The 27,841-nt window shown below is 63.2% G+C and overlaps 4 protein-coding genes across 8 annotated transcripts; 2 read left to right on the top strand and 2 right to left on the bottom strand.

Moving 5' to 3' along the window:
- Positions 1–1,712: 1,712 nt before the first annotated feature.
- On the bottom strand, positions 1,713–11,576 carry GJC2 (gap junction protein gamma 2). Its single transcript, XM_019437244.2, is given in 5 exon segments — positions 1,713–3,007; positions 3,009–3,392; positions 3,394–3,509; positions 3,511–3,912; positions 10,978–11,576. Coding segments are annotated over 4 exon segments (1,272 nt in total). The 5' UTR covers positions 3,895–3,912; positions 10,978–11,576; the 3' UTR covers positions 1,713–2,619.
- A 495-nt stretch (positions 11,577–12,071) lies between these two features.
- GUK1 (guanylate kinase 1) lies at positions 12,072–19,180 on the bottom strand. 4 transcript variants are annotated; one of them, XM_053904837.1, is made up of 9 exons: positions 19,055–19,168; positions 18,558–18,711; positions 14,762–14,875; positions 14,432–14,473; positions 13,613–13,709; positions 12,750–12,888; positions 12,579–12,663; positions 12,378–12,463; positions 12,072–12,265 (listed from the first exon to the last, which is right to left on the bottom strand). In XM_053904837.1, the coding sequence occupies exons 2-9, from the start codon at positions 18,601–18,603 to the stop codon at positions 12,230–12,232; spliced, it is 645 nt and encodes a 214-aa protein (XP_053760812.1). In that variant the 5' UTR covers positions 18,604–18,711; positions 19,055–19,168; the 3' UTR covers positions 12,072–12,229. The 4 variants fall into 4 exon arrangements, with proteins under 4 accessions (XP_053760812.1, XP_053760781.1, XP_053760824.1 ...); XM_053904806.1 differs by lacking the exon at positions 18,558–18,711 and having other exon boundaries at positions 19,055–19,180; XM_053904849.1 differs by lacking the exons at positions 18,558–18,711; positions 19,055–19,168 and adding an exon at positions 18,398–18,539 and having other exon boundaries at positions 14,762–14,878.
- An 85-nt stretch (positions 19,181–19,265) lies between these two features.
- On the top strand, positions 19,266–23,091 carry MRPL55 (mitochondrial ribosomal protein L55). The gene is given in 5 exon segments (XM_019437228.2): positions 19,266–19,442; positions 20,411–20,499; positions 22,306–22,435; positions 22,437–22,508; positions 22,859–23,091. Coding segments are annotated over 4 exon segments (408 nt in total). The 5' UTR covers positions 19,266–19,442; positions 20,411–20,446; the 3' UTR covers positions 23,012–23,091.
- A 1,993-nt stretch (positions 23,092–25,084) lies between these two features.
- On the top strand, positions 25,085–27,664 carry CUNH1orf35 (chromosome unknown C1orf35 homolog). Of its 2 annotated transcripts, XM_019437224.2 has the most exons (8): positions 25,086–25,223; positions 25,375–25,525; positions 25,643–25,688; positions 25,775–25,857; positions 25,969–26,041; positions 26,208–26,296; positions 26,697–26,825; positions 26,922–27,664. In XM_019437224.2, exons 1-8 carry the CDS (start codon positions 25,130–25,132, stop codon positions 27,004–27,006), a joined length of 750 nt encoding a protein of 249 aa, XP_019292769.1. In that variant the 5' UTR covers positions 25,086–25,129; the 3' UTR covers positions 27,007–27,664. The 2 variants fall into 2 exon arrangements, with proteins under 2 accessions (XP_053760752.1, XP_019292769.1); XM_053904777.1 differs by lacking the exons at positions 25,643–25,688; positions 25,775–25,857 and having other exon boundaries at positions 25,085–25,223.
- Positions 27,665–27,841: the final 177 nt, after the last annotated feature.

Genomic DNA, 27,841 nt, shown 5'->3' with positions numbered 1-27,841 from the left:
GCCTGAGTGAGTCTGCAGGTTGGAGACCAATGTCCCAGCCCACTCAGGCAAAATGAGTTCCCTTTCACTACTCAGGCCTTCACCTGATTGGGTCAGGCCCAGCCACACTAGGGACTTCACTCAATCTAAAGATTCAGTGTGAATATCATGCAGAATCACCTCAAAGACACCCCCAGAATTATGCTCACTCTGGGAATCCTAGGGCCCAATCAGGATGACACAAATATTACCAACAGCAGCACTTTGGACATAAAATGGCTTCTTCTTCAGGAACCTCAGTCTTTGCTCTTATGGCCGTCACCTGATTGGATGAGGCCCACCCACGCTGGGGATGGTGATCTGCCTTACCAAAGAATGCTCATTGCCAGTGTTAATCTCATCTAAAAACACACCTTCACCGTGACATCTAGACTGGTGTTGGCAGGAACCACTGGGCACAGATACTCAGCCTGACCCACAGCAAACCAGTTTCCCCAGCAGCCCTGGGGGAGAGTCCTCCTCCTGATGACCCAAACTGCCTCACGTTGTATCTAGACCAATTGAGAGTGGGTGGGGGGAGGGGGGCTGAGATATAGAAATCGTACAGGCTATACCCTTGAGGGGATTTATAGGAGGATGGTAGTGTTGTGGTTTAAGAAGAGTCAGTGGCCGCAAATTCCCAAGAGCAGTCCCCGGCGTGGGGTCAGGGGGCTTCATCTATGGCGGGGGGGGGGGGGGGGGGGGGGTGGGGCACAGCTGACTAAGCCTTGCAGGGTCCATGTAGCTGATGGCATTCTCCATGAGGCCACAGAGATCCTATCCCACATGTACCTCTTAAAATGTAACCCTGGTGGTCCCAGAGGATCCTGGTTGCTCTTGGATCCCACAGGCCTGTGGCTGCAGTGGAAATGGTGTCACTTGGGGGCTGCTGATAAGAGTCATTGGCCTTTGCCAGGTACTCTTGAGTCACCGTGCTGTGAGGAGGCCTGAGCCACACACAGAGACCCTGACTCCCCCAGGACAACACTGCCGGTCACGTGAGCCTTTCTGTCTTGGAGATGCAAGGTGTGTCTCTGCTCTGAATCTGGATTGGCATAGCTCTATGGGACTCCCTGGGACAGGGCTCCTCCAGGGGACCCAGCGTGCTCTTGGCATCAGAGGCAGGCTGACATTGGGATCAGAGTTTGGTCTGGGGACACCAAAGAGGGTTTGCAGGCCAGGAGGGGTGCTCTGGGCCTGAAGGGGACTGGGGGACCACTGGGGTCAAGAGCGATGGGGTTCCCCACCTGTGTGCCCACTTCCGCCCTTCACGCTACAAGCTGTGACCAGCGTCCACATAATGACATCCACTGTACTCTGCCTTTCGTGCCTGTGACTGTAGGCTGAACTTAGGCTCTGGGTATGTGCACCAGGCTGTGTTCTTTGTTGTCACCATCTGTGTGTTCGGCTGTGCCCCCCATCCAGCCCCGCCCTTCCCACTACCCAACACTGAAAGGCACCCAACTGGCCTGGGCCTTGCTTCTTCCAGCCAGACTGGAGCTGAGTCAGGTGTCCCAGTAGGGCCATGGCAGACATACACATAAACGTGCACACTCACACGCGTGTGCGCACACATACATGTACACACGCCACACCCGGGCACACTCACACACATGCGCACGCCAGGGTAGACATACATGTGTGCACCCACAACCTACGTGTGTGCATGCCCCACATGCACACACAACACGCAGTTGTAAACAAAAGTTAGTTTTATTTTGTTTCCTTTGCTTTGGCGGCTGTGTCTGAATTAGGGAGAGGGACGGAAGGCAGAGAAGGGGTAGATAGGAGCCAGGTTCCCCATCCCCCAGAATGGCCCAAACCGGAGTCCCAGCACTCCCTGGCAACAGGCTAGAGGCCTCTTTGCAGAACCACAGTCTGTCCCAGGGGGAGGGGCCGAACCACAGAGGTACAGAAGCTCCAGAGAGTGCAGTCCCTTCCATCCACCCCAGGGCCTCAGCACAGGAGGGAACTGGGGGGGGGGGGGGGGGGGGGGCTGCCCCCTCCCACAGGATGATGCGGCACTCCCCTTCTGTCCCTCCCTTCCCGTCCAGACCTCGGTTTCCCCTTCTGTACCAGAAAGACCTAGGAGTGCTCTCAGCTCTGTAGGAAACAGGAAGTGGATTGGGGATGGAGGTGGGGGGTTTGGGAGGGAACCCCATTTGCTGCTGCAGGCTGTATGGACGAACGCCGGGCCCGCCATGACACACATGGGCTGATCAGGGGAGCAGGGTGGGGGAGGAGAGGGCCAAGACCCCTCCCCCCCCCCAACACACACAGGTGAGGCTCAGACTGCCCCCACTCCTGCAGCCACAGTCCCATAAACCCTTCCGGGTTTAGGGATCAGAGCTGGGGACCCTTCGCAGGTCCCTCCTCCTCCTTCTCCCCTGGACAGAGGGGAGACCTCAGGCAGGGAGGGGCAGTGACGCTGAGCGGGTGATGCCTTCAACCTGGCGCCCCTCCCGGGTGGCCCGGAGCAGGCGGAGGAGAAAGAGAGGGCAGGTGGTGCTCCTCGCCCTGCGCCCTGGCCTTCCCCCAGAGCCCCAGCCCCCCGCCCCAGCCGCGGCCTGCAGGGGATTGGGCCACTTCAGGGGCGGGCCGTCAGATCCACACCGTGGTCTTCCCCTCCCTGCTGCTGGCACTGCCCTTCTCTGAGCCCGCCCTGGGCTTGGCGCCCGGCCTGCCCTGGCCCGTGCCCCCCGACGTGGCGCTGCCCGACCCGGAGGCGGGGGCGCCGGACCGCTGGGGCCCCCGGGCGGCCGCGGGGAGGCCGGGGCACGGCGGGCTCTCGCGGTCCTCCAACGCGTGCCCGTCCCGCAGCGCCTGCAGCGCCAGGCTCGCCAGGTCCCGGTCGTGGGAGCGCGCGCGCTCGGCCGCGCGCACCACCAGGCTGTAGTCGGGCGGGCAAGCCAGGCCGGTGGGCGCGGCGGGCAGCACGCAGGGCGGCGGGCGCGGCGCTGGGCCGGGGGCGCCGGGCGGGGGCCGGCGGCCCGCGCACCGCGTCCTGCGCACTGCCCAGGCCGAGGTGCGCCATCTCGCACAGGTTGAGCAGCAGGCAGAGGCAGCTGACCACGTACATGACCAGCAGAAAGATGGTCTTCTCGGTGGGCCGCGACACGAAGCAGTCCACCACGTGCGGGCAGGGCTGGCGGCTGCACGGGAAGAAAGGCCGCACCTCGAAGCCGTACAACAGGTACTGGCCCACCAGGAAGGCCACCTCGAAGGCAGCCCGCGCCACCAGCTGGGCCACGTACACGCGCATCAGGCCCTCGCGCTGGATGCGCCGCCGCCCGTCGTGCTGCCGGGCGGGACCCGGGGCCCCCGCCGCCTTGGCGTCTCCGCCTGCGCCCTTGGCCGCGCCCGCGTCCTCGGCCCTCGGCCTCCTCGCCCAGGCCTTCGGGCGCCCCCGACTCCTCGTCCTCCTCGCCCAGGCCCCCCAGCATGGGCTCCTCCTCGCCCAGGCCGGCGGAGTCGGGCCAGCCGGGGTGGGGGCGGCAGGGGCAGCGGCAGGGGCGCGCGGGTCGGACGGCGGCGGGGCGCGCGGCGGCGTTCCTCCTCGGAGGCGCGGGCCAGGCGGTGTACGGCGTACCCCAGGTACATGACGGAGGGCGTGGAGATGACGACGATCTGGAAGACCCAGAAGCGCACGTGGGACAGGGGCGCGAACGCGTCGTAGCACACGTTGTCGCAGCCCGGCTGGCGCGTGTTGCACGTGAACTTGGTCTGCTCGTCCGAGTAGATGGACTCGCCGCCCACGGCCGTGAGCACGATGCGGAAGACCACCAGCACCGTGAGCCACACTTTGCCCACGAACGTGGAGTGGTTGTGGATCTCCTCCAGCAGTCGCGTCAGGAAACTCCAGCTCATGTTGGTCATAGGGGCGGGGGGTGGGACCTGCGGAGCGGGAGCAGAGCTCAACCTCAGGGGGAGACGGACCGTCGGCCAGGAGGGGCGCACGCGGAGGGGGGGGCGTCGCGGGAGGATAGGGAGGGGGCGGACCTCGGGCGCCCGGAGCTGGGACTCTGCCTAGCCCTTCCAGGAGCGCCGTGCCCACCCCCCCCCCCCCAGTCCTGGCCGCATCCTGGGAATGGATACTGGGAAAAGCCAGGGCCTCCGTGAGCAGAACTGGGCACCAGCCAGCCTGCAGCAGCACCAGCGCCCAAGAAAGCCCAGAGCCTTATAAGCCGCGCCCCTCCCCCGGCTCTGGGGACCCCACCCACCCCAGGCCCTGAGAGCCACAGGGTCATGGGGCCAAAAGGGAAACCAAGGCCAGCCCCCACTCAGGGTCAGCTCAGATCCATGGCCCTGACCGCACCCAGGCAGCGCGCAGGTCATTGGAGAGGGTCTCATGGAGTCCTGTTCCCAGCATCCCGGAGGCCTCCAGGATCTGGGCTCCTCAACTCCCTCCCCCCCCTCCCCCCACTGGCCCTCATCCCCCCAGACCCACCCCCTGGAGCCCCATGGCCGCCCAGAACCATCTGTCCCCAGTCTCCCCCAGCAGTGCACCCCTCCCCCTTCCCTCCTCCACACCCTGCTTCCTCCGTCTGTACAGGGGACCCCCATACACTTCATGCCCCCCCAAGGGAACTGCTGGCCCCAGGCTGCTGCCCAGCCCTCTGGGCTGTTTTTCTCTCTAGTCCCGACACCACCCTGCCCTCTGCTGTCTCCTGGCCCAGACATCCCCTCCGGGAAGACAAGTGAGGCCAGGCATGTGTCCAGGACAGACCGGTCCGTGAGGCACACAGACACCAGGGCATCTGTGACACTTGGAGACAGCCGCGGGGCCACTCACCACGTCCCAGACCAGTGCCCCCTTGCAGATCAGCTGATCCCTGGGTGGGCCCGTGCCGGGGAAGAGAAGGCCACTGGGTTCACCTCCCTGCGCCTCCAGGAAGGGGGGAGGGGCTACAGCCTCCCACCGCCCACCCTACCTCCTTCACTACCAAGGCCAGTACCTGCTGCTGAGTAGTTTGGGGACAGGAGACCCCGGGGTGCCTAATGCTTCTGGTCTCCTCCCTCTGGAATGGGCACGGGAGGCAGCGTGGGCAGGTGTGGGATGGCGCAGCAGAGGCGGGCGGGCAGGGGCTCCGGGAAGCTCCACTTTATGCAGCTGGGGCCTCTCCCCGTGGGTGGGGGCAGGAAGAGGGGGCAGCCTGGGTTCCTGGGGAAGTGACCCTCTTTCCTCACATCTGTGCGCAGCGCCCCTCAGAGCCACACAGGCACATGCGCTTCTCAAATGCACAGCCACACATGCACTCGGACACACATGTGCATACAGCAGGGCACATGGACCCACAGACACACGTGCACGCTCGTGTGTGCACATACTTATAAGCAAATGCACAGAGGTTTGGGGCACCTGGGTGGCTGAGTCAGTAGAGCATCTCTTGATTTCCGCTCAGGTCATGATCTCACAGTTAGTGAGTTTGAGCCCTGTTCTGCCATGACAGCATGGAGCCTGCTTTGAATGCTCTCTCCTCTCTCTCTCTCTCTCTCTCTCTCTCTCTCTCTCTCCCTTCTGTCTCCCTCTCTCTCTGCTCCTCCCCTTCTCTCTCAAAAGAAATAAACTTAAAACCCAAATGTACAGAGGTTCACTCAGATATTTGTACAAGCACTAGGCGTGCACATTCACATCTGCACACAATTATAAACAAACACACTGGTGCACATGCACACACACTCTCGGGTACACAGACATGCACACCCAGCCCTCCGAGGCTGCCTTCTCCAACCCCCATCTAAGGCAGTGACTCTTCCCCCCCACACACCACCCCCCCCACCCCCGTTCGTTCTAACCTCAACTCTTCCAGTATATGTCCCTGCCCCGGACCACATCACCGGAGGCCGACACCCACAGCTCCACTCCACAAGAACCCAGGAAAGGGGTGGCAGAGGGGCCTCCACCTCTTCTCTTCCTGCCAGGAGGGTGCCCCAGAAGTGGAAAGAGGAAGAGCCCTTGGTGTTGTGGTATTTAACAACCAGCTCTAGGCGTGTGGGGGAGCCTCACTGTAGGGTGTGCCAATTCCCGGGTGTATGTGTGCCCACCACGCCCATGACCGAGCAGAGGGGCCCTGCATGGGGGACTCTTGGACTAGCTCTAACTCTGCACTGGGGCAGACCCTGCGGGAGGTGTGAGGAACGGCGCAATGCCCTGGGGGGCAAGCCCACAGGGTCAGAGCCCCAGAGATGAGATTTGCCCTGGAGAGAGGGCACATCACAGCAAGCCCTCCAGACCCTCAGCTCAGGAGAGAATCGGGCCAGCAGGAGCTGGAGGGAGCAAGGCCCCTCTCCTCCATCCCCTGCGCACTGGGGGAGGCAGGCTGCTTTTGGGAGGGGGGCAGAGACTCACAGGCGGCACCCATCAGATTTAGGGTTCTCACTGCTTGGGGGTTGTAGACTGGCGGAGGGGGGTTGCTGGAATGTCCCATGTGGTCGTGGGTTAGCATGGGAGACCTGGTTGTGAACCCGTGTTAGCTGAACATGACACAGATGGCTCCCTAGAGAATGTCACCGGCACGAGTGTGGACAGGGTTTGTACACACGCGTATTCCCTTGCCTATCAACTGACAGGGTGGAGATGCGCAAACATCCATAGCAGCAAACACACGCACCACGGTCCCACTCTCCGTAAAAGACGCTGTGCTCCTGGAGAAGCGACCAGTGCCAGGTTGGGAACAAGAAAGGTGCCAGGGCACGTGCTTGGGCGGGAGAGCAAAGAGCCGATGAGTTGGGGTGCGCACAGGCCCACGCACGCACTGACTCGCAAAGCACACACACACCGCGCGCGCCCCATGCCCACAAGCGCGAGCCCACGCAATGACACGCGCCCACTGACGCACAAAGTATGCATGTGACCACGCCCACGCACACGATGCCCACAAACATGTACGTGCGCACGCCCACCGCGCGCACTGATGCGCAAAGCACGCACACGCGTGCGCCCCGGTGCCCACAAGCGGGAGCCCACGGCACCGACACGCGCACACCGACGCACAAAGCACGCACGTGAGCACGCCTGCGCGCACACTCATGCCCACAAGCACGCACATGCTCACGTACGCGCCCACACATGAGTTCACAGCCACGCACACACACGCGCACACGTACACAGTGAGGGAGCCGGAAGCACGTCGCAGGAGCGCCGTGTGTCGGAAGCTGCACCTATCTGGGTGATAGCGGAATAAGGCAGTATTACAGATTGGACTCTAGCGTCTAAACCAGACTATAAAATAAGTGTGAGTCCGTACTGATATAAACGACTAAACGAATTAAAGTGGAAGAGAAGGGAGTTCTACACAGTTTATACAACCCATGCCACACGGCTCCCCATTCCTCGGCAGGGCCCTTCCAAAGAGCCGGCACCGCAAGAAGGGACGGACAGTGGACGCTGGCCCAAGTCCCCACCCTAGTGAGAGGCCGGTTTGTAGCACACGTGTAGACGCCCTGGTGTTCCGCAGAAAGCACCCAGGTAATGGAGAGACAACAGGAAACAGTTGTAGAGGCGGCTACAGATACCTGACATCAACACAGTCAGGGGTGTGATCACAAGGGAACTGAGGGCTGGACCCGGCAGCGTGGACAAGGAGACCTGATGGCCACGAGCCACTGAGACCCTGGGGGCACGCTCAGGAGACAAATACCACCCGAGACCTTAAGGAGACCCTAAGAGATGACTAAATGTCACATGAGACCCTGCAGAAAAGTACATGCCAGGAGGGACCATGGGGTGACCCTCAGGAGACAACCACGTGCCTGAGACCCTCAGGAGATGACCAGATATCAACCACGTGCCTGAGACCCTGGGGTGGACCTTTGGTAGATGACCACATGCCTGACACTCTGGGGGGGGGGGCGTGGAGCTCAGGAGACGATCACATACCTCCCGAGACCCTGGGTGGGGGGACCCTCGGGAGATGACCACATGCCTGAGACCCTGGGAGAGGGCCCTTGGGAGGTAACCAGATGCCTCCTGAGACCCTGCGGGGACGCTTGGGAGTCGACCAAATACCTCCCGAGACCCGGGATGGGGACCCTTGGGAGACGACCAGATACCTCCTGAGACCCTGCGAGGACCTTTGGGAGACGACCAGATGCCTCCTAAGACCCTGGGGGGACCTTTGGGAGACTCAGGATGCCTCCTGAGACCCTGCGGGGACGCTTGGGAGATGACCACATACCTCCTGAGACCCTGGGGGGACCCTTGGGAGATGACCAGATGCTTCCTGAGACCCTGCGGGGATGCTTGGGAGATGACCACATACCTCCCGAAACCCTGGGGGGACCGTTGAGAAACAATCACATGTACCTGGGGGGCTGGAGGAGCTGGAGGGCAAATGCTCTGGTGCCCCTGGTGGACTCCAGGGCAGAAGAAGGACACAGAGAAAGAACGTGGACTTATGTTCATGACAGGGTAGTGACAGTGGTAGTGACACCGGTGCACCGATGAGAGGCTGTAAAATAACCACACTGCAGTACCTTCCTGCCCCATCAGTGGGAGCCCCCTTTCCCGGTGTGCCCCCCACCCCACCTCTGGCAGGTATGTCTCTGAAGGCTGCAGGCAGGGAACAGACACCTTGGCTTATGGCTTCCTAGGGCTGCAGGCCCAGGGAGGACCCTGATCCTAAGGAGGGGTGACCACCTGGGGGGTGTAGGGGTGCTGGTTTGCAGGGGCCTTTGCTCAGATTAGATGCCTCAGAGCAGGTGTGGGTGGGATCGCACTCAGCGGGATCCATCAGCAAGTGTTCAGGCTGGGTGTCAGGATCTGGGAGGGGACAGCAGTGGGGCTGGGGGAAGGGAGGACTTCCGAAGGAGGCTGGTGGGCTCTGCACTTCAAGCTCCTGTCACCCCTGGGTCTGGACAAAGGTCCTGGGAGTGGAGGGGGTGTGCAAGGGGCTGAGGGCCAGGGCCTGCCCAGCCATTTCCTTCCCATCCCTGACCCAGCTTCCTCCCAGGAGCCCCTCTCAGGGCAGGCGGGGCTTCCTCCCACTGAGGTGGGGCTGCCAGCCCCCCCGCCCCCCCAGCTGGAATGCTCAGCTGAGAATCACTGAATATGCAGTGGGACCCTTCCCTGGGGACCTTGGAGCTCCAGAGCCTAGCCCCTTCCTAAGCACCCCCAGCCCTGGGTGGCCCTTTGTTCATGTGACCACCTGCACGGCCCTGAATGCGTTAGCTCAGAGCCCAGGGCCTCACCCAGCCGTGGGACTCACCCAAGGTCTCCCCCTGTCTGCTCTGTGGTTGTTCCACAGGGTTCTGTCCTGCATGTCCCTCCCTGGGCCCCTGGACCACTGTCCTCGATGCCCCAGTCAGGTTCCACCTGGACCACCTGGCCCAGAGGAAACTGCATACCCCTAGGCTGCCCAGTCCCCAAAACCTGGGACCCTCTGCCACATTCATCTGCCCCCTGCAGCTCCCAAGGGTACCACAGCCTCCCCGTCAGTGTGGACACTGGTCAGCCCCCAGGCTCCTCTCTGTCTCCCCTCACCAGGCCCTCCCCCAGGCTCCCCACCTCTGTCTCCCCTCCCCAGCCCCTCACCCAGGTGCCTCCTGTCTCCCTTCCTTGCCATCCCCTAGGTTCCCCTCTCCCTCCCCTCTCCAGCCCCCAGAGGTGCTACCTTCATGCCCCCTCCTGTTCCTCACTCCGCCTATAGGTTCCACCCCCACAGCCCACCCTTGGGGTCACAGGCCCACAGGACTGGGTCCCAGGGAGCCCTTCAGAATGAAGCCCCCCACCCTCACAGGGTCCTAGGGCCTTCCTGATGCCCTCCTATCCAACTCAGCGCTAGTCCACATGCAGATGTCCACACGTGTTCACAGGTGCATACACAAGCGTTAGCACACTCACCCACCTCACCCTCTGCTCACACACACAAGCCCCTCCTCCAGACCCACCACATGGGTGCTCAGCAGAGGCAGGATGCACTGGGGGAGCTTGGCCAGGCTGACGACAGCCCTCCTCTGCGGCCACAGTGCCTCCCCTCCCCCCCCCCCCCCCCCCCCCCCCCCCCGCCACACTCCCCGCTCAGGACCCAGGGCCCCTCTGATTAGCTTCCCCTGCAACCCAGGAAGGGAGGGGTCCTCGCCCCACAGTCATGGTGATTCTGGGGCCACCACTGCAGAGAGGCCCGGAGAGAGCCCTGGGCGTGGGGAGCCGGCCAGGACCTCAAGGGCACCCCGCTCTGGGACCCTCCAGACCTTCCCAGGCACCACCGACAAGGGCAGGAGGCCGCGCTCCCTCTACAGCCAGGTGGGTACCTCCACTTCCCTTCCCCCCTCTCCCCAGCTCCTGCCACCCTTCCCGGGTCCTGGACACCCCTTGCAGCCCCTCCTGTACAGACCCCATGCCCCACACCGTTGCTGCACCCACCTGCCCTCTCCGGATAAGCTTGCCACAGGCCTGGGCCACTCCTGGCCTGACATCCTGCCCAGGCCACCCGCCCTCTCCCCCATTCTCCCCTGGGCCGCCCAGACGACTCACTCACGACATCTGTGGCACACTGGGGGCCGCTCCTGGAGAACAGGGGTCTGGTCTGCCCTCGGTGACCCCTGAGGCCCCCGACGCCTAGTAGGCACCCGTGAGGACTTGTGGGAAAGAGGCCCCAGGCCAGGTCAGGAACCGTGTGCTGGGTGGACAGGTATACCCACCCGGGTGTGCCTGCCTCCCCAGCCTCCCTGAGCAGACTGAGGCCCAAGGCCCAGCCTCTGGACACACTGCAGCTGCCTGGCTGGCGTGGGCCAGTGGGACCAGCGCCCTGAGGAGCCCCAGCTGCTGGGGAATGTCCGAAGAGCACCCCTTCCCTTCCTGCTCAGCAGCTGGCCTGCACAGCCCCCGGGGCTTCAGGTTCCCCCACCACAACGGAGGGCGGGCCCTGTCGGGAGAAGCGAGCCTGGGCCCACAGACAGGGTGCCTGACGCTTTGCACCAGAGGGCCGCCCACACCTGGGCCCCTGGGCAGTGCCCTACCTTTTCCAGGCCAGGAAATGTGAGTCCCTGAGCTCTTCCACCTGCCAGCCGGCCGGACACTGGCCCTCCCAGGGCATGTGCCTGGACGAGTCGTGGGCCCGACCCAGGGCCACCTCTCACCACCAAGCACAATGCGGGGGGAGGGCCTTCAAGGGCTCCATTGTTCCCCCCAAGGCCTGGGGTCTGAATCCCCGATTGTCCCTGGGGCTGGACAGGGCCCAGAGAGGGAAGGGGCCTCCCCTACTTGCCCCCCCTTCCTCTGCACATCAGCCTGGCCCCGCCTCACCTGCCTTCAGGCCTGGGGTGGGGATGTCCAGTAGCCCTCAGATTCAGGCCAGGCCCCCACCTGCCCTTCTCTCTGCACCTGGGCTTTGGGACAGAGTCCAGCCTCCCTGTCCACTCCCTGCCACCTCAAGTCTGTGTCCATTGTCTGGGTCCCACCACAGAAGCGTGGCATAGGCACGGACAAGGGCTAGGGGACAGCAGCTCTCCTGCCAGCACAGCAAAGCCACAGCAGCCCTGACTCGAGAAGGGTGGCTTCTACAGGTGTCTTGTGAGACTCCGGGAATCTGGGAACCCCAACAGGAGCCCCCAGGGGTCCTCCCTGTGCTGGCCTTTCTGGGCCCAGCGGACCACGCATGAGGTGGAGGGGAGCCCAGCAGACCACGCACGAGGTGGAGGGGAGCCCTAGGCCCAAACAGGCCCCCAGGATGCAGGGTTCTAGCTCCCTCCTGCATCAGATCCTGGGCCACCACTGCAGCCCAGCTCAGGGACCAGGACAGGAGGGGCTCAGGCAGGAAGAGCCCCAGGTCCTACTGCCCACAGCCTCAGGGTACCTCCACCAGGCAATGCTCTCCAGCAGCCTCATCTACTCCATGAGGGCCCCACCCAGCGCCCAAGACTGACCTCCCTGACCTAGGGAGGCAGTGCACAGGGAAGCTGGGGGTGGGCTGCCCAGAGCAGCAGACGCCAGAAAGAACTGAACTGCTAGCCTCCCACACTGAGGGGGCGGCCAGGAGTCGGGGTCTGTGATGGACAGCATGGCCCGGTCCCCAACACCCTGGCTTGAAGATGGCAACCCACAGGCTCAGGGACACGGTTACACAGCAGTTTTTATTAGGACATGGGCCTGGCCCCCATAGGAGGGGGAAAGGGGAGGCCAGGGTCCCCCAGACACAGCAGTCTGAGGGGAGGAGGTGCTGGCTGATGTGAGCGGAGTCCCCAATGGGGAGGACACAACTGGCAGTCCCTCTCAGGAGTGGCTGGTCCTTTGGGCCTTCTTGATTTCCTGCCACAGGGAGAGAAGGGTATCAGGAGGGCCCAGGGGATAGGCCACATCGTCTGTCCCAGCCCCTCTCCCTGCGTGCACTACAGAGAAGTCCTGACCCTGCAGAGCCCACCTCGGACAGTGCCTCCTCCAGGGCCTGATAGGCCTTGTCCAGGTTGTCATTGATGATGATCAGGTCGAACAGGCCCTGCTCCTTGCCTGGGGAGGGGGGAAGAGGGAGGGCAGGGTCATCTCTGGTGACCAGGGACCCTGGGGGTCTCCCTGGTGGGTGAGGAGCCTGGGGGGACGGCAGGTGGCCAGTGCCCACACTCACAGCTCTCCATGTCAACACGAGCAGCAGCCAGCCGCTTGGCCAGGCTCTCCTCAGTCTCTGTGTTCCGCTGCCGCAGCCGCTGCTCCTGAGGCACAGGGGAGGGTCAGGGTGTCTGGGCGGGCCCCGCCCCCAGCCCCGCCCCCCCCACCCCAGCCCAGGCCCACCCCCCACCAGGACGTCCAGCGAGGGCGGCTGCACAAAGATGTAGATGGGCCGCAGATCGGTCTTCTTGATGTTACGCACGCCTTGCAGGTCCACGTCCAGCACGCAGATGCGGTTCATGGCCTGCACAGCCCGCACCGCTGCTTTGCTGGAGGACAGAGTGGGGAGGACAGAGGGGCGGCAAACGCTCAGTGGGGCTTCTGGGGCTCAGCAGCCCCTCACGGCCTCAAGGAGCCTCAGCAGGGCATGGGCCTGGCCGGACATGAGTGCAGAAACCTACCAGGACCCCTGCACCTCCTCCACCTTTCTGGAAGTACACGTGTGCTGGGCCCTCTGCTGGGCTGAGGGTGGCTGTGGGAAGCGGCAGGAGGGCTCACTGCACAGCCCCAGGGCACCAGGTACCCACCCAACACAGCCCCACTGTCCTGTCCAGCTGTACCTAGAGCCTAGGATGGAGCAAAATGGGTCTCATAGGGTCTCTGGCTCACCCTTGCCAGCGGCTCACGAACAGGATGTGCACACAGGCTGACGTAGGCCTCTCAGCAGGGTGGGAAGAGCTGGCAGAGAAGTATTGGGGACTGGGGGGCACCCCCATGCCAGCCCACTACTGGGAGAGCAAGCTGAGTACAGCCTGTGGTCCTAGAAGACCCAGATTGCTGGAGTCCTCATTGAGCGCCAGTCCCTAGAGGGGCCCGCGGACCTCACCATGGCTTGGCCAGGTGGACAGAGGTGGCTGGGAGGAGGGGCCTGCAGAGCTCGACCCCTGGCTGGGCTGGGGACCTGACTCCCAACTGCCCAAACGACCCTCAGAGGTCCCGTCCAGCTGAAGGCAGAGCCCCTGGGAGGGTGTGGAGGTGCCAAGTGTGGCCCACCTGGTCCCGTACAGGTTCCCCGAGAACTCCGCGTGCTCAATGAAGTCACCAGCTGCAATGTCCCGCTGCATCATCTCCCTGGTCACAAAATAGTAATCTGCAAAGAGGGGCTATCTGAGCCTTGCCCATGGCCAGACCACCAGGGGCTTGGGCACCAAGTGTGGCCAGAACCAGCATCTCCGGTGCACCCGTCCGCCCCACACGGAGGGGCTGTTCTGGGCGCTGAGCAGAACACACACATGACACCGAGGAGAGCCTGGAAACCACTGGATTCCAAAGGAAGGCTAGAGGGAGCCTGGACACTGCTGGCCTCAGAAGGGGGGCCTGGACACTGCCAGCCTCGGGAAGGGGGGCCCTGGACACTGCCAACCTGAGCAGGGGGTCTGGACACTGCCGACCTGAACAGGGGGGCCTGGACACTGCCAGCCTGGGCAGGGGGGCCTGGACACTGCCAGCCTGGGCAGGGGGGCCTAGACACTGCCGGCCTGGGCAGGGGGGCCTGGACACTGCCGACCTGGACAGGGGATCCTGGACACTACCGGCCTGGACAGGGGAGGTTCAGGGGACTCCCATGATCCTACTAAGACACAGAAGATACCTGCAGTATCAGAGGGACCCTGATGGTACACAACTGTGATGTCTACATCAATCAGAGGACCATGTGCGGAGTGGCATGTGTGTCAAGACTGGTGCCTTCAGGGACCTTATACAGAGATTGGGGCCCCCACCCCATCTCTTCCTGGGTGCCAGCATGCTGCCTGCCCACCCTGTGCGGGGGTCCATCTCTCAGATGAGACAGACACCAAGGGGGGAGCTCACCTTTCCCATTCTCTTCTCCAGGCCGTGGGTCCCTCGTGGTGTCTAGGAACAAACACCTATGACTAATCTGGGAACCTGGTGCCCCTACACCCATGCATGGCCTTCTCTGCAGGGCCTGGCTCAGCCCACGAGTGGGTGTGGGGGCCCCAGGTCAGGGGGTGCAGTGTGGGGCTCTGGGTGGTGTGGGGCTCCCCAACGGGTGGGTGTGGGGGCCCCAGGTCAGGGGGTGCAGTGTGGGGCTACCCCACGGGTGGGTCAGCAGGCGGCCTGGTCCTACCCCCAGCATCCCTGAAACCCTCCTGCACCCTGCCCCTGCAACCCAGGCCTCACGGGACACGCTGAAGCCGAAGATGCTGCCATGTGTCTGCAGGAGTCTCTTCAGCAGGGTGCTCTTCCCCGCCCCCGATGGTCCACTCAGGACGACAGGCCTTGGTCCTGACATTCCTGTGGGTGAGGGAGAGGGGATCAGCGAGGCCTGAGGGATGTACCCAGAACTGGAAGCGGGCGGGTGGCTGGTGCCCCCCCTACCCTGTGTGAAGTCAGCCGGGGACTGGGATGGAGCTGGACTTGGAACCCAGCGCCAACCTAGTTGTGCCTCACCCGGGGCTAGCTGGTGTCACACACATCAGCCACAGATGTGTGAGTTCTCTGGCCATGCAGTCCTGGACTTTGGAGCCTGGGAGGGTCCCCATCCCTGTGTCTCCAAGCACCACACCCAAGACAGCCTCGGTCAGTAAGCAGCACCTGAGCCCTGTTCTGGAAGCTTCCAGTGGGACGTGGGAACCCAAGGGACCACAGCTTCCTCACCCCTCCAATGCTTGGGCAGGTGGACCACCCCTAGCACTTGGCTCAAGACAGGGAGGGGGGGGGGGAGCTCCAGATGACAGCCGCCCAGCTCTGCGCCCACCCGACCACCCCTAGCATGCCCAGCAGGACCCACCTCCTGGTGGGATGCAGACTCAGGGACCAGCCTGGGGCAGTTCCAGAAGAGCCTGCAGGGGGTGGTAATCCCTGCTCGCTCCCCACTCTCTGAGCATTAAATCCCTCCCAAGGCAGCCAGCCCCGCCCACTGAGCACAGGAAAAGGCCACTCCTCAACTCACCCACCCAGACACCTCGTGCTCAGGACACGTGAGCAGGGCCAGGTGCAGACTTGGGGGCTGGGGCACTCCTGGTGCACAGGGGCACCCAGGGGGACTTGTGCTGGGCTGGTGCAGCTCCCTCCTCTGCCAACCCCTGCAGGGCTCCATCTGGGGGCCCCCAAGGTGGCTGGCAGACTCCCCTTGGCTGCCCTGTATCCCAGCCAGGGCGGCCTGTCCGCAGGTCCCTGGGCGGGCCCCGATCTCCTAATCCTCGATGTAGGCCAACACAGTAATCTGGCTAAAGCACCGCTATTCTGAGACCACCTCACCTTATGGACAAGCCCTGAGGAGGATGGGGGGGAAAGGGACCCTCTGCTGGAGACATAACAGGCAGGGACCTGGAAGAAGCCGTCAATACGCTGATGAGCATCGCCTTCAGGTGACGCCTCTTCCAGGTGTCCTTCCCAGCAAGGATCCCACTGGACCCCCAAGTGAACTCTGGTGGTCCTGCCTTCCCGCCCACAGGCCCAGGCCCACTGCAGCTGCCCTCTCCTTGGCAGGACAGCCCTGGGTGTGTCTGGGGATGGGAGTGGAGGGAGGGGTCTGTCCATCCCACACCTGGCCCTGGCCCTCCACCTAGGTCTTCCTGGGAGCCTGTGGTGTGTTGGTGCCTTGGGAACACGAGTTCCTCTGGGCAGGGTGGCGGTCAGGGAGCTGAGCAGGAGGATGTCCAGATCCTGTTCACAGCAGCACATGTATGGGGAAGCTGTGGACCCATCTCGGAGTGTTCCCTCTAGGGATTCTCCACCACGGACCTCATGGGGCAGGTGCCTCTGCCCCAGGATGCCCCCTCCCCCACACACCTGCTAGCACCCTGCAGCCCCCAGCGGTAAACTCCCCGGTGGTGCCAGCCCTGCAGCTCCGACATCCCAGGACTGCAAACGCACCAGGAGAGACACGTCTTCAGTAAGGGCCAGACCGCACACATGGAAGTGCCACACGGTCTTACTCACCACCCCACCCTCCACCCTGTCCCAGGCGTGTGTGTCCCAGAGCCCCACCCTCCAGGCCTCCTCCCCGTCGGCCTGAACTGGCCGCCATGCCATGGGCAGCAGGTGCACACTCAGGGTGGGCTGAAGGCAAGAGTGGCCTGCTTGGCTCTGAAGCAATGCCACTCCCTGTCAGCCTCCCCCGGCAGGGGCATCCTCCTGGGCCCCACCTGACCCTCAAGCCCAGGCTCCAGACCACCCTGTTGCCCTCCCTCAAGGGCTAAAACCCTGACAGTGTGGGGTGGGAACACCATCTGGCCAGCCATGGCCATGCTGCAGGGGTGGGGTCTGGCCAGCCAAGAGCACTAAGTCCTTCCTGACGTGGGGCCCACGGAACTGAGCTCCCTCACCCCAACACAGGCCACTACCTGGCCCCCATGTCCAGTGGCCATGGTGGCACAGTCCTGACAGAAGCCACCTTTGACAGGAGCACATCCAGCTGGGATGGGACTGGAGGCCCCAAGGCCCCAGCTACACTCAAGTGTGTCCTCTTGTGAAGGAGGTCACCCAAGTGGATCTGGACCAAAAGGGCTGGTCATACCTGTCCCCAAAAAGGCTGCATGGGCAGGGCTGTGTGTGGGGTACAACCAAGCCAAGAGGCCCTGAGAAACCACATAGCTCTCAGGATACCCACAAAGTGGCTGATGTCTTCTTCCCCCCTTCCTGTCCCCAGTGGGGTAGGACCAGTCCCTCCTTGAGAGGAAGCTGGGCTGTCTGACACTGTGCAGGACTCTGGCACCTGGCCAGGGCCTGGGGCATAAGAACTAGAGAGCAGGAAGGAGCCCAGGCCCTCCAAGGGGAGGGACCATCCTTCTCCTAGAGACTGGGGTCTTGTCCTTGCACTCCTAATCGTTATCAGGACCCCCCCTCCCTTCCTGCTCCTCTTTCCATCGTCTGGATCTTCTTTCTTGGCAACACAACACTCAGCAAAAAGCAGAAGCCAACTGTTCACTTCTTTAAAAAAAAAAAAAAAAAAGGAACATGGGCGTGGCCAAAAAAGAAACCTATGGAGAGTCTTAACCCTCAGAACTGCCAGAAACTGATACCTCTTAACTGCTGCCCCACTGGCTCCAGCCAAAGATGAAGCAGCCATACAATGTGTTCCCAGGACTGAAGAGAGCCCCACCTGGGCTGTGAGCGGGCCTGCTGTGTGCAGCTGACGTGGGAGGTTCCCACAAGGGGGCAGCACGGGGCACACTCAGCCGTGGGTGGTGAGATAGGAAAGCACATGCATCCCAGGCCCCTCCTGGGGATGAAGGCCAGGGTCCCCCCCACCCCCGGGGTCCCTCACGACCAGCCCATGGTCCAGGATATGTAAGACTGACAGAAGAATGTCCACAAGTCCGCGCTTGGGAGGTGTGCTGCCCAGGAGCCTTGTAGGGGACTCATACAGCTACATCTTGGCCTGTGTCCTCCCTGCCCCATGGGCCCTACCCTGTGGGCCCTACCCCACACTGGCCACTAACACCTCAGCTCCCAGCTGCCCTTCCTCCCCGTGGAACAGTGACGTGGCTTGCCTCCCTGCTCCTCCCCAAACCAGCACCCCCAATGACCTAGGCTCACTCCCTCTCCTGTTCCCAAAGTAGCGTCTAATTACACCACACGCGCAGTTTCCAGCAGCCCAGACTAAAGCGTCGGGTACTGACGGAAGCTGAGCTCCACCTAGGACGCCCATAAGCCACAAAGGTTTGCCACCAACTCCCTGCTCCGCACAGCCTCGGGGCGCTGGACCCTGGGGGCAGGCCAGGAACCCGCAGCAATCAGCAATCCCGGGGGGCGGTGGGGAGGTGCGGGAGACCTCCGAGGGGCCAGCTCCATCTGTCCAGGACCCCCCTGGGTTTGCCCTCGGAGGAGGGAGCTGAAGCACAAAGAGCCAGACTACCAGGAGTTTCCCTTCTTGAGCCCAGGGAAGACTGTGGGGGCTTTGCGTGGCGGCCACAGACGGGCCTTCAGAACCCTCTTCTCCCAGAGTCTCCGGCTGTGCTGTGCGGCCCACCTTGGGGAGGGGTGTCAGGCTGCTCCCCCTCTCTGCCCCTCCGCATGCAGCAGGGTCCACAACGGCATCCAGCGTGAGGTCCTCAGGCCGCGGGGGATTTACAAGCTGTCTGGAGCTTCACGAGCCAGGAGAATCCCCTCCTACATTTTGAGAACTAACACAGGGAACCAGCTTTTAATTCCTCTACACGAGAGCAGCAGCTACCAGAAGCACCTGCGCTGCACGGAAACGCGCGCGCGTACGCGAGAAGGGCGGCCCGTGACAGGGGCCGAGCTACATTCATGGACAAGCACACTGCCCTGCTCTGCTCGCGGGGACCGCGGCCGGCCAGCCCTGGGGCGGCCCGCAGGGGCCGCAGGGCACGACCCCGCGTGCTCAACCCCCCGAGTCTCCGCGACAGAGGCGTCACCAGTGCGACGGGAGGGCTGACCGCGAACGGCCCCCGATCCAGCCCCGCGGCCTGCGCGCGCCCCGACGTTCGCCCGCCCGCTGCTCACCGTCCGAAGGGACCCGGCCCAAGGCGGCCGCCGCCAGCCCGGCCAGCGGGCGTCGCAGCATGAGAGGCCGCCTCCACCGCCCGCCTGCGGGGCTACGTCAGCGCCGCGCCGGCCCGCCTCCGTCCGCAGCGACCTACGTCACGGCGCCGAGCCGGCCCGCTGGCGCCCGCGGAGGTCGACGTCACTGAGCATCGCCGGGCCGTGTCAGTACGTAATAGTACGGCGCCGGCCTCGCCCCGCCCCTCGTACGTGTCGTCAGCGCCGCGAGACGCGACGCCTGCGCAGGACGGCGCGTTGGGTTAGCCCAGAGTGTGTGTGCTGTACCTGCGGTCGCCTTCGTTCCCCAGTGGCCGGCGGAAGCCCGGACGCTGGGAGTCGAGGTTCTCCGGTGAGCAGGGCAGGGTGGTGCCGGAAAGGCGCGGGCGTCGCGGGGTGGGAAGGGCTTTCCCCGAGGGAGGGTCCGAGCCCCGCCGCCGGCCCTCGAGGGCGACAGAGCATGGGGGGGCATCCGCTTGGATAGTTCGTTTTCCCGCGAAGTGGCTTCCTGAGGCGGTGGGAGGCCTGCAGATACCCTTGCCCATCAGGTAGGGACCCCACAGCAGAGCTGCGCATCTCGGCCGGGAGGTCTCTCTGCCAGGGATCTGAGTGTCCGACATCCCAGACAGGGGTTGGGCTGTGAAATTCCTGGCTTGTCGTGCACGGATCTCTGCACCGACGGCTTCCTGGGGGTCAGGGCTCAGGGACAGTAGTTCCAGGTCTCCGCTCTCCTTTTATAATCCCGACATCGCGTGGTGTCGTGAGAAGTAGGTGACCTTGGGAACCAGGGAAACCCCCAAGGTGCATCCTCAGAATGGCTTCCCTGCGTCTGTAACCCACTACCGAGGGTCTGGGCCCTGCCGTAGACTTACGGACTCAGGCTTGGGAGGTAGGACCTGGGCATCCGGAGTTCAGGAACCCCACCCCCCACCCCCACCCCCACGGATGATGCTAATGGTAAGTCAGGGCTGAGAGCCTGACGGTTTACTGGGAGGGACTGGCAGAAACCCGGTGATAACTTCCCTGTTGTAGACGTCCTTAGGTCTGTGGTTTCTTCCTGGCTGGGATTTGATGGTTAGGTGGGAAACCTTGTCTTTTAAAAAACTCTCAAGGGGCGCCTGGGTGGCTCAGTCAGTTGACCATCTGAGTCTTGATTTCAGCTCAAGTCATGATCCTAGGGTTGTGGGTTTGAGCTCTGTGTCTATTCTCTCTCTGTTTAAGGTTCTCTCTCTCTCTGCTCCTTTCCCCTATCTCTCTCTGAAATAAAAACCTAACACATAAATAACTAGTTAATCAGTGTTTTTTCTTCTTGTCCAGCAGGTTGCACACCAGGCCAGCGGCTGATCCTGAGCCTCCATGTACCACAGGGGCCCCCCGGGAAGAATGGCCACCATGGGCAGTCTGCTTGGGTAAGCAGGGACTTCCAGGCCCCTAGGGACTGCTGTCATGGGGCCGCCTAGCCAGCGTGTTTATCTGAAGAGTACGTACAAGTACATACAGATGATATGGTAGGTGTCGAGGGCAGAACAGAAGCGACTTGTGAGCACTTAGCAGCAAACACATGGTGGTGGTGGTGACTTTCCTATTCAGATCGCACAGCCCAGCCTGACTCTGGGTCCTTCCCACTGCTCCCACTGGAACTGTGTCCTCATCTGCCCTTCCCCTGACGTCGTGTCCTCCCTCCGATGAGAAGTATGGTGTGATCACAGTGTTGCCACAGAGCTAAAGGAGAGCAGGGTCCTAGTCGGTTCTGTGGCATCTAGGGAGAGGGATGGGGCACCGGAAGCTGCGGGTAGTGTGAAGCTAGGTAAGGGACTCCAGTGCAGCGTTCCCAAGAAAGTTCATGTTAGAAACGCTGTTACCGTGAGGGAACACCCAACATCCCTTCCAGCCCCTTCTGGAAGCCTCCCCAGTCCACCAACCCAGGGTCCTCCGAGGTGACTGTGTCCTGTCCACCATCTGCATGACTGATGGCAGGGACTGGCTTTCTGTTGCCATACTGAGTGCCCAGTGACTTAACGGCAGATGCAGTGTGGTTCTTGCCCTGAGAACAGCAGTCTTGGGGAGGAGATGTACCCTTGGCCTGAGGGCTTGCTGGGAAAGCTGGGTGTGGTAGGAGCTCCACACAAGGCAGGTGGCACTGTGTCAGGCTGTGAGGTTGCAGGACACGCGGTCAGCCTGCCTTGTGGAAGGGGCAGGCCTGAGAGCTGAAAGACACCCCCACCTGCAGAGGACGGGGTCTCCATGAGAGCCGATGTGGGGACCAGGTGGGAGGTGTGGGCTGGATGGGGCTGCTCACGCAGCGAGAGCCTTGGCAAAGTCAGGTGGGGAGCTACTGGGATGCCTGCCTGCCATGGGCGTGTGAAAGAACACTGGGCAGACAGGGCCACCTCTGGCATATAAGACATTTCAGGGAATTCTCGAACTCTGCTGTCGGTCAGGTGCCCTCATCCTCAGACCTGGGCTAGAGCCGAGTTTGCAGGAAGGGTAGACTGGAGTAGACCTTGGGGGTCGTGCAGCCCAGCAGAGTGGGGTGACTAGGGCTTCCCTTGTCCTGTCACTCGAGAGCACACACCCTACTGTACGGAGGGAGGCCGAGTATCTGCCGCACTCAGAAGCCAGGTGGGCTCTGGGTGTTTCGGTCCACTTGTGCTGCCCCGGCAGCAGGCCATGGGGGCTGGGAGTGGGGAAGCTGGAAGTCTGAGCTCAGGGTTCTGTGGAGGCCTGTCTTCCTGGTTCCAAGTCCTCACAGCAGTGTTCCGGTCTCTTGCCTTATAGGGGCACCGGTCCCACTGTGAGGGCCCTTGTGACCTCCTCTCACCCTAACCACCTCTGAGAGGCCCCACTTCCAACAGCACATCATGGGAGTCGGGGCTTCAGTGTCAGAATCCGGGGGAGACACGAAGGTCCGGGCCACACCACTAGGTCTCTGTTCCCCTGGAAGTCTGGTTCCTGCCCGATGCTGGCGTCCAGTGCCTGAACTGTACAGCCAGGCCTCACCAGGAATGGTGCCTGAAGCCCACTGAGGTCTGCGCTGCCAACCTCTGCCTTCACACCTCTGAAAGCCTCGTGATCTTGCCCAGCTGCTATGACCATGCCCTGTTGTGGTGCAGGTCAACTGTGTGCACCCTTGGGAGCTGGACAGCTGGGCCCTGTGGGTACTCCAGTCCCCGCACCAGCCACTGACCCGTGCACATGCGCGTCTGTGTCTATAGCCTACTGCGGCAGCACATGCTGATGGGGGCTGCCCCTGCGTGTCGCCACCTGCACCTGTCCTCCCAGATCGCTGACAGCAACAGGGCCTCACTCACGCGCGTGCGCCGGCAAGCCTATGCGCGCCTCTACCCCCGTGCTCCTGGTCAAGCAGGATGGCTCCACCATCCACATCCGCTATCGGGAGCCACGGCGAATGCTTGAGGTGGGCCTCTCTCCCCTGTACTCCCTGGGGTGTGGGTCCTGGCAGGCTTGGCCGTAGCAACTGCTCCTGCAGGAGCTGTGGCCTTGGCACCCATGGCAGCCTAATGGGTGAGGGGAGACGGGGGCCATGAGGAGAGGGAGGAGGGAGAGTGGACTTAGCTCCACACGTCAGGACCAGAGAGCAGCTCTGAGCTGTGTGTCTGACCAACATCAGTCTTGGGAAAACAACTGAGAGCTTTGAAGGCAGACAAACCTAGCGAAATGTGAAAACCTGAACCACACAGTGGAGGACAAGGTGAAGCAGAGACAGGGACAAGGCTCTGGGCCCTCTGACCGAGCCCCTCCCCACAGATGCCCGTCGATCTGGACGCCCTGTCCCCAGAGGAGAGGAGGGCCCGGTTTCGGAAACGCATGGCCCAGCTCACAGAGCAAAAGCAGCAGGAGCCAGAGCTGGGTGACGACTTTGATGTGGAGCGGTACAAGCAGTTTTGGACCAAAAAGTGACTGTGCCTGGAAGCTGGCTGGGTTGGGGACACTGTGGGCGGGGAGGGTGAGCCTTTAAACATGGTGTGTTCACAAAGCCACCTCTGCCTTGCCTATCCTTCTGGTGTGTGCGTGTCTGGCTTGGGGTCTCTGTGGCCACAGGGTCGGGTGAGAACTGCAGAGCCAGCCCTCAGGGCCTGGAGCCCCTCCCCCCTGCACTGCCTTCCAGCAGGGCACCACAGGCTCTCCTGGCGGGAGTGTGGCAGCCACAGGGGTGGAAGTGGGTGGAAGGAGCAGGGTGTCTGGGATCCCTGCTGGTGGCTGGCCCACCCTGCCCAGCACTGAGGCGCTCTCTGCCATACCCAATGCCAACAGGAGGTGCCATCGGCCCTGTTGTGGACTCACTCTGCTTGCAGCCCCGCCCGGTGCAGCTACAACAGACCAGCCTTCTGTGGTTGACTGCTACTTTTCCCTCTTGTGGTGGGTGTCACCTTGGTCAGGCTTTTGCAAGACTGAAGGCTCAAGTCCTAACCTTTCCAAGTGCAGCTGGCCCAGCCCCAGCCTCGGGCTGCCCTTGGGTGTTGACTGTGGGGCGCTGCCTGACAGATGGTGGGGAAGGTGTACCCAGCATGACTGGGGAGGGGCGCTGGCGTCTGATTGTGGCTCCCAGAGAGGGATGTAGTGCTAAGCACCCACCTTTGGACTCCTGAGTCCCCACTGGTCCACTGAGCACATTGGCCCTGAACAGGTTTACAGGGACATGCACCGCCCCTGCACCTGTGCCTGCCCTCCAGCTCCCTGCTTGTGAGATGCCCAGTGGCATTGTCTGATCCCAAGGTAGCCAGGACGTTTCTGAAGATGGCAAGGCACTTTACCTGAAGTGGGGTCACAATGATGGATGCAGGAGATTTGTAGCCAAAAGGCAAGGGTGGGTGTTGGTGATGAGAAATTACTAAGAGGAATCACCCAGGTAGGGAGCGTTCTGGCAGATGCCACCTAATGGGATCATTGCTGAAGGCAGGCTTGGCAGCAGCCCCACATCTGCATGGGATCCTGCTGAGATACTGGGGGGGGGGGGGGGGGAGAGGGAGGGAGGGAGGAGGCGGGCCTGGGCAAGCTGACCAGGGGTCATGGGATCCTGCTGGTACTGAGGGCAGGGGTCTGGGCAAGCCGGACGGGAGGCCCAAGGCCTGGCTGGAGAGCTCTGGAGACCTGAGCAGTCTGGTCAAGCAGAGAACTCCATCTGCGCTACAACCTTCGAGGACCCAGGGACTTCCTATACACGGACCCCCAACTCCAGACCTCCGCAAGTACCACCCCCCCTTCCAGGCCCATTTGGGGAATTCAAACTTTGTGCTGACGGCTTCCAGTGTCCAGACCCTGGTGGCTGACCCTGCCTGGCCAACCACAGGCGGCCCCCCGTGGCCCACGCGCTCCCCAGAGGAGCCTGCGGTCTCAGACCGGCGCTCTGCGCTCCCGCGCTGGAGCCCCCACGGGGCAACCCCCGGCCCAGGGGAGGCGTCGTCTCTCCGGGCCACACGTGGGGAAGCCCAGACTCCAAGACGACTTAGCGGCAGTGCACGACGCCGCAGGGGTGCCTAGGGAGCTTCCTCCGGATCCGAGCCGCTTCGAGCCGCTTCGAGCCGCCCCCTCCCGGGACTGCTGATCCAGGCGGCGAGCCTGGACCGCCAGGAGCCTAGGTGCGCGCTTGGAGACCCCCCTCCCCCATCTCCGGGGACGCCGGTCGGGGGTTCCCAGGGGCCGCCCCTCTCCCAGCGCAGCCCTGGACTCCGGCGTCAGCCGCCCAATGTGGATCCTAATAACAGCTGTTGTGCCAGCCGTACGCTCAGGACCAGGCCCAGCGCCGTGGACCGCTCGTTCCCCACGGAGGGGCGCAGGCGCGCTGAGCGAACGCCAGGGGAAGTGGAGCAGTGAGCCGTGCGCAAGCGCGCCAAACCTTGGCGCGGGAGGGGAAGCAGTGCGCATGCGCGCGTGGCGCTGCGGAGCCAGCGCGGGTGTGACGTTCAGGCACGCGACGCGGGAGCGGGCGCCGGCGGCGGCGGCGGCGGCGGCGCCGCCCGGGGCGGCGAGGCCGGGGCTTCGGGAGACAGGCCCGGGGGCGGCGGACGGCCGGGAACCATGTTCGGCTCCAGCCGGGGCGGTGTGCGCGGCGGGCAGGACCAGTTCAGCTGGGAGGACGTGAAGACCGACAAGCAGAGAGAGAACTACCTGGGTCAGCGCGGTGCCAGGCCCGGGGCTGGGGGGTGCGGGTGCGGAGGACGAGGGGGCGCAGGGAGCGCGGGAGCTGCATGGGCCGCGGGTGCGGGGAGCGACGGTGCCGCGCAGACCCCGCGGGCCGAGCCCTCGGCGCTGCATTTCCACAGGCAACTCGCTGATGGCCCCTGTGGGCCGCTGGCAGAAGGGCCGCGACCTCACCTGGTACGCCAAGGGTCGGGCGGACGGCGCGGGACTGAGCCGGGAGGAGGAGCTGGCGGCCGTGAGGCAGGCAGAGCAGGAGGCGCTCATGGCGGCGCTGTGAGTGAACCCCGCGGGGTTGGGGGAGCTCCGGGTGGGGGGCGCGGAGGGGACGGAGAAGCAGGGGTCCAGGCGAGGCCGGCCGCTCCCTGAAGCTTGCGCGCGCCACCCCCGCAGAGGTTACAAGAACGTGCGGAAGCAGCCCACTGGCCTGAGCAAGGAGGTGAGGGGATCCTCCTGGGGGGTGGGGGCGAGGCGGGGCAGGGCCGCGAGCTGCCCGCCGCAAGCACCCTCTGGCCCTCCGCGCAGGACTTTGTCGAGGTGTGTAAGCGGGAAGGAGGGGACCACGAGGAGAAGGGAGTGGACCGGCTGCTGGGCCTGGGGAGCTCCAGGTGTGTTGCGAGGGGGGTGGACTCTGCCCAAGTTGCCCAAATGGAAGTGCGACCTGATTAGGGAGGCCGGGGCGTTCTCACCAGGGGGGCTTATCACCCGCGTTCCCGCAGTGGCTCCGCAGGCCGAGTGGCGTTGTCCCGAGAAGACAAGGAGGCCGCCAAGCTGGGGCTCTCCGTGTTCACGGTAAGTGCCCATAACACCCGGGGATCCCGCGGTTCAGGGTCAGGGGCTGGCCGTCTCTGCTCATGGGGCACTCCCGTTTCCCGGCCCGGGAAACCGGAGCTGGTCCTCCCCGTTGGCATCCCGGGGCACCTCCCACGCACCCCCCCAAAGTGGCCTCCCACCGCAGCACCATCGCGTGGACAGTGGCCGGCTGGCGTCCTCTCCGGCCTCCGCCAGGAAGAAGCCTAGGTCTGAGGACGAGAAGGCGGAGCCGGGGTAAGGGCCGCCCCCCAGCTCCCAGGGAGAGGGTGGGGCTGCACATAACTCCAGGTTCTCTTAGTGGCGCGGCTGCAGGCTGCCTTTGGGTCAGTGCCCTTCCCAGCTCCTGTCCCTTCTTCCCTCCGGGGCCTGGGTCCCCATTGCCTGCTGGGGTCTCTGGAGGGAGGCGCTCAGGTGGAAGGGCGAGCCCCTGCGCTCTGCTGGTGCCCTGCATAGGGGGTGTGGGGGTTGTCACCTATCGGGGCATACGTGGTGGGGCGGGGGCCAAGTGGCATTTGCCGCAAGGGACTGTCCCTCGAGTTGCCTGTACCTGCCGCTACTTAGCGGTAGGAGGGTGGTCGGTACCCGGTGCGACCCTCTCACCGCCCAGCACTGTGTGCCCTGCCCCTCCCTGCAGCCCCGAGGGCCACAGGAAAAGCAGAAAAGAGAAAAAAAAGAAGAAAAAGAAGAAGCACAAGAAAGAGAAGAAGAAAGAGAAGGCACACAGGAGCAGGGGGACTTCCCCACTGCCCCCAGCTCCTGCTGGGTAGGTGTGCCTCTGCTTTGGGGCAGCCTGGCAGGTGGGGTGGGCAGGGCAGCCTCACACCCACCCACCGGGTTTCGGTTTCCGCGGTCTCCCCAGGCCCGGGCGTCGCAGGCACAACTCGGACTCCAGCTCCTCCTCACCCAGCTGTAAGAGGCGGAGGCGTGGCCACCACAGTGACTGAAGCCAGACCTGCTGACAGTTTCCAGCCTCCAGCAGACCCCCTCCCCGCCCCCCCTGCAGGGGCCCTGGCCCCAGAGACAGCCCCTGGCAGGAGGGCAGGGGGCATAGCCTGGGGAGCCCCCGTGCGGCTTTGGGGTGGCCAAGTACAGCTACTTCTATTTTTCTTTAATTCACTCTTTGTACTTAAATAAAGTTATTTTAAGGGGAAAGTATTTCACACTCAAGGGTAGGTTGTCACATGTTCCAGTAGAAAGGGGCAGGGGAGAACATGACGACGGTATCGGGTTCCAGTAAGACCAGCCAGAGACCCTGGTGGGCCTGTCCCTGGGCAGTGATGTCAGATGTACCAGGAGACCTGGGTCACATCTCACCCTGGGTGACAGGCTGGACATGTAGATCATGAGGGTGAAGACTTGTACCTGGAGTCTCCCCCACCCCACTCCAGGTGCCAAGGGACCTGCCCCCTGGACTCCTTGGAGAGGGGGGCAAAGTGGGGCACTAGCTCCCTCCCCCAGGCCTCCCCTCCTCTGCAGGGAGGGGACCTCTTACAACCCAGCAGAGTGAGCACAGGACCCAGGCTGGATCCCTAATAAGGAAATATGCATCTTTTGCTTCGGATTTGAAAATTAATCTAACTAAAGACAATTATGTCTGTCTAACCCTGGCCCTGGCTTTTCAACCTGTTAGTGGAGGGAAGGGCCAGACTGGGCATCCCCAGGGCAAGGGAGCCTGGACTCCAGCCAGTCCATAGTCACAGCTGGCTGGGGGAGCCAGGGCATTGAGGATTCAAGGATGGCCTACATGGCAGCAACACAGAGCTTGGCCAAGGTTTCCTG

The sequence above is a fragment of the Panthera pardus genome, unplaced genomic scaffold (assembly GCF_024362965.1).
Source record: "Panthera pardus isolate Hobbes unplaced genomic scaffold, ASM2436296v1 HiC_scaffold_1, whole genome shotgun sequence".
NCBI classification, from domain to species: domain Eukaryota; kingdom Metazoa; phylum Chordata; class Mammalia; order Carnivora; family Felidae; genus Panthera; species Panthera pardus.
Note: the sequence above shows the minus strand (reverse complement) of the source record. Positions and strands in the feature narration are given on the sequence as shown.

Bases quoted from the DNA above. Each gene is read 5' to 3' on its own strand.
- CUNH1orf35 (XM_019437224.2), top strand. From the start codon at position 25,130: ATGTTCGGCTCCAGCCGGGGCGGTGTGCGCGGCGGGCAGGACCAGTTC. The intron at 25,224-25,374 runs GTCAGCGCGGTG...GCATTTCCACAG, and splicing joins GCAGAGAGAGAACTACCTGG to GCAACTCGCTGATGGCCCCT. The intron at 26,826-26,921 runs GTAGGTGTGCCT...CGGTCTCCCCAG, and splicing joins CTGCCCCCAGCTCCTGCTGG to GCCCGGGCGTCGCAGGCACA.
- GUK1 (XM_053904806.1), bottom strand. From the start codon at position 19,115: ATGCTGCGACGCCCGCTGGCCGGGCTGGCGGCGGCCGCCTTGGGCCGG. The intron at 14,876-19,054 runs GTGAGCAGCGGG...CCTCACCCACAG, and splicing joins GGGCCGGGTCCCTTCGGACG to GAATGTCAGGACCAAGGCCT. The intron at 14,474-14,761 runs GTGAGGCCTGGG...GTTTGTTCCTAG, and splicing joins CTTCGGCTTCAGCGTGTCCC to ACACCACGAGGGACCCACGG.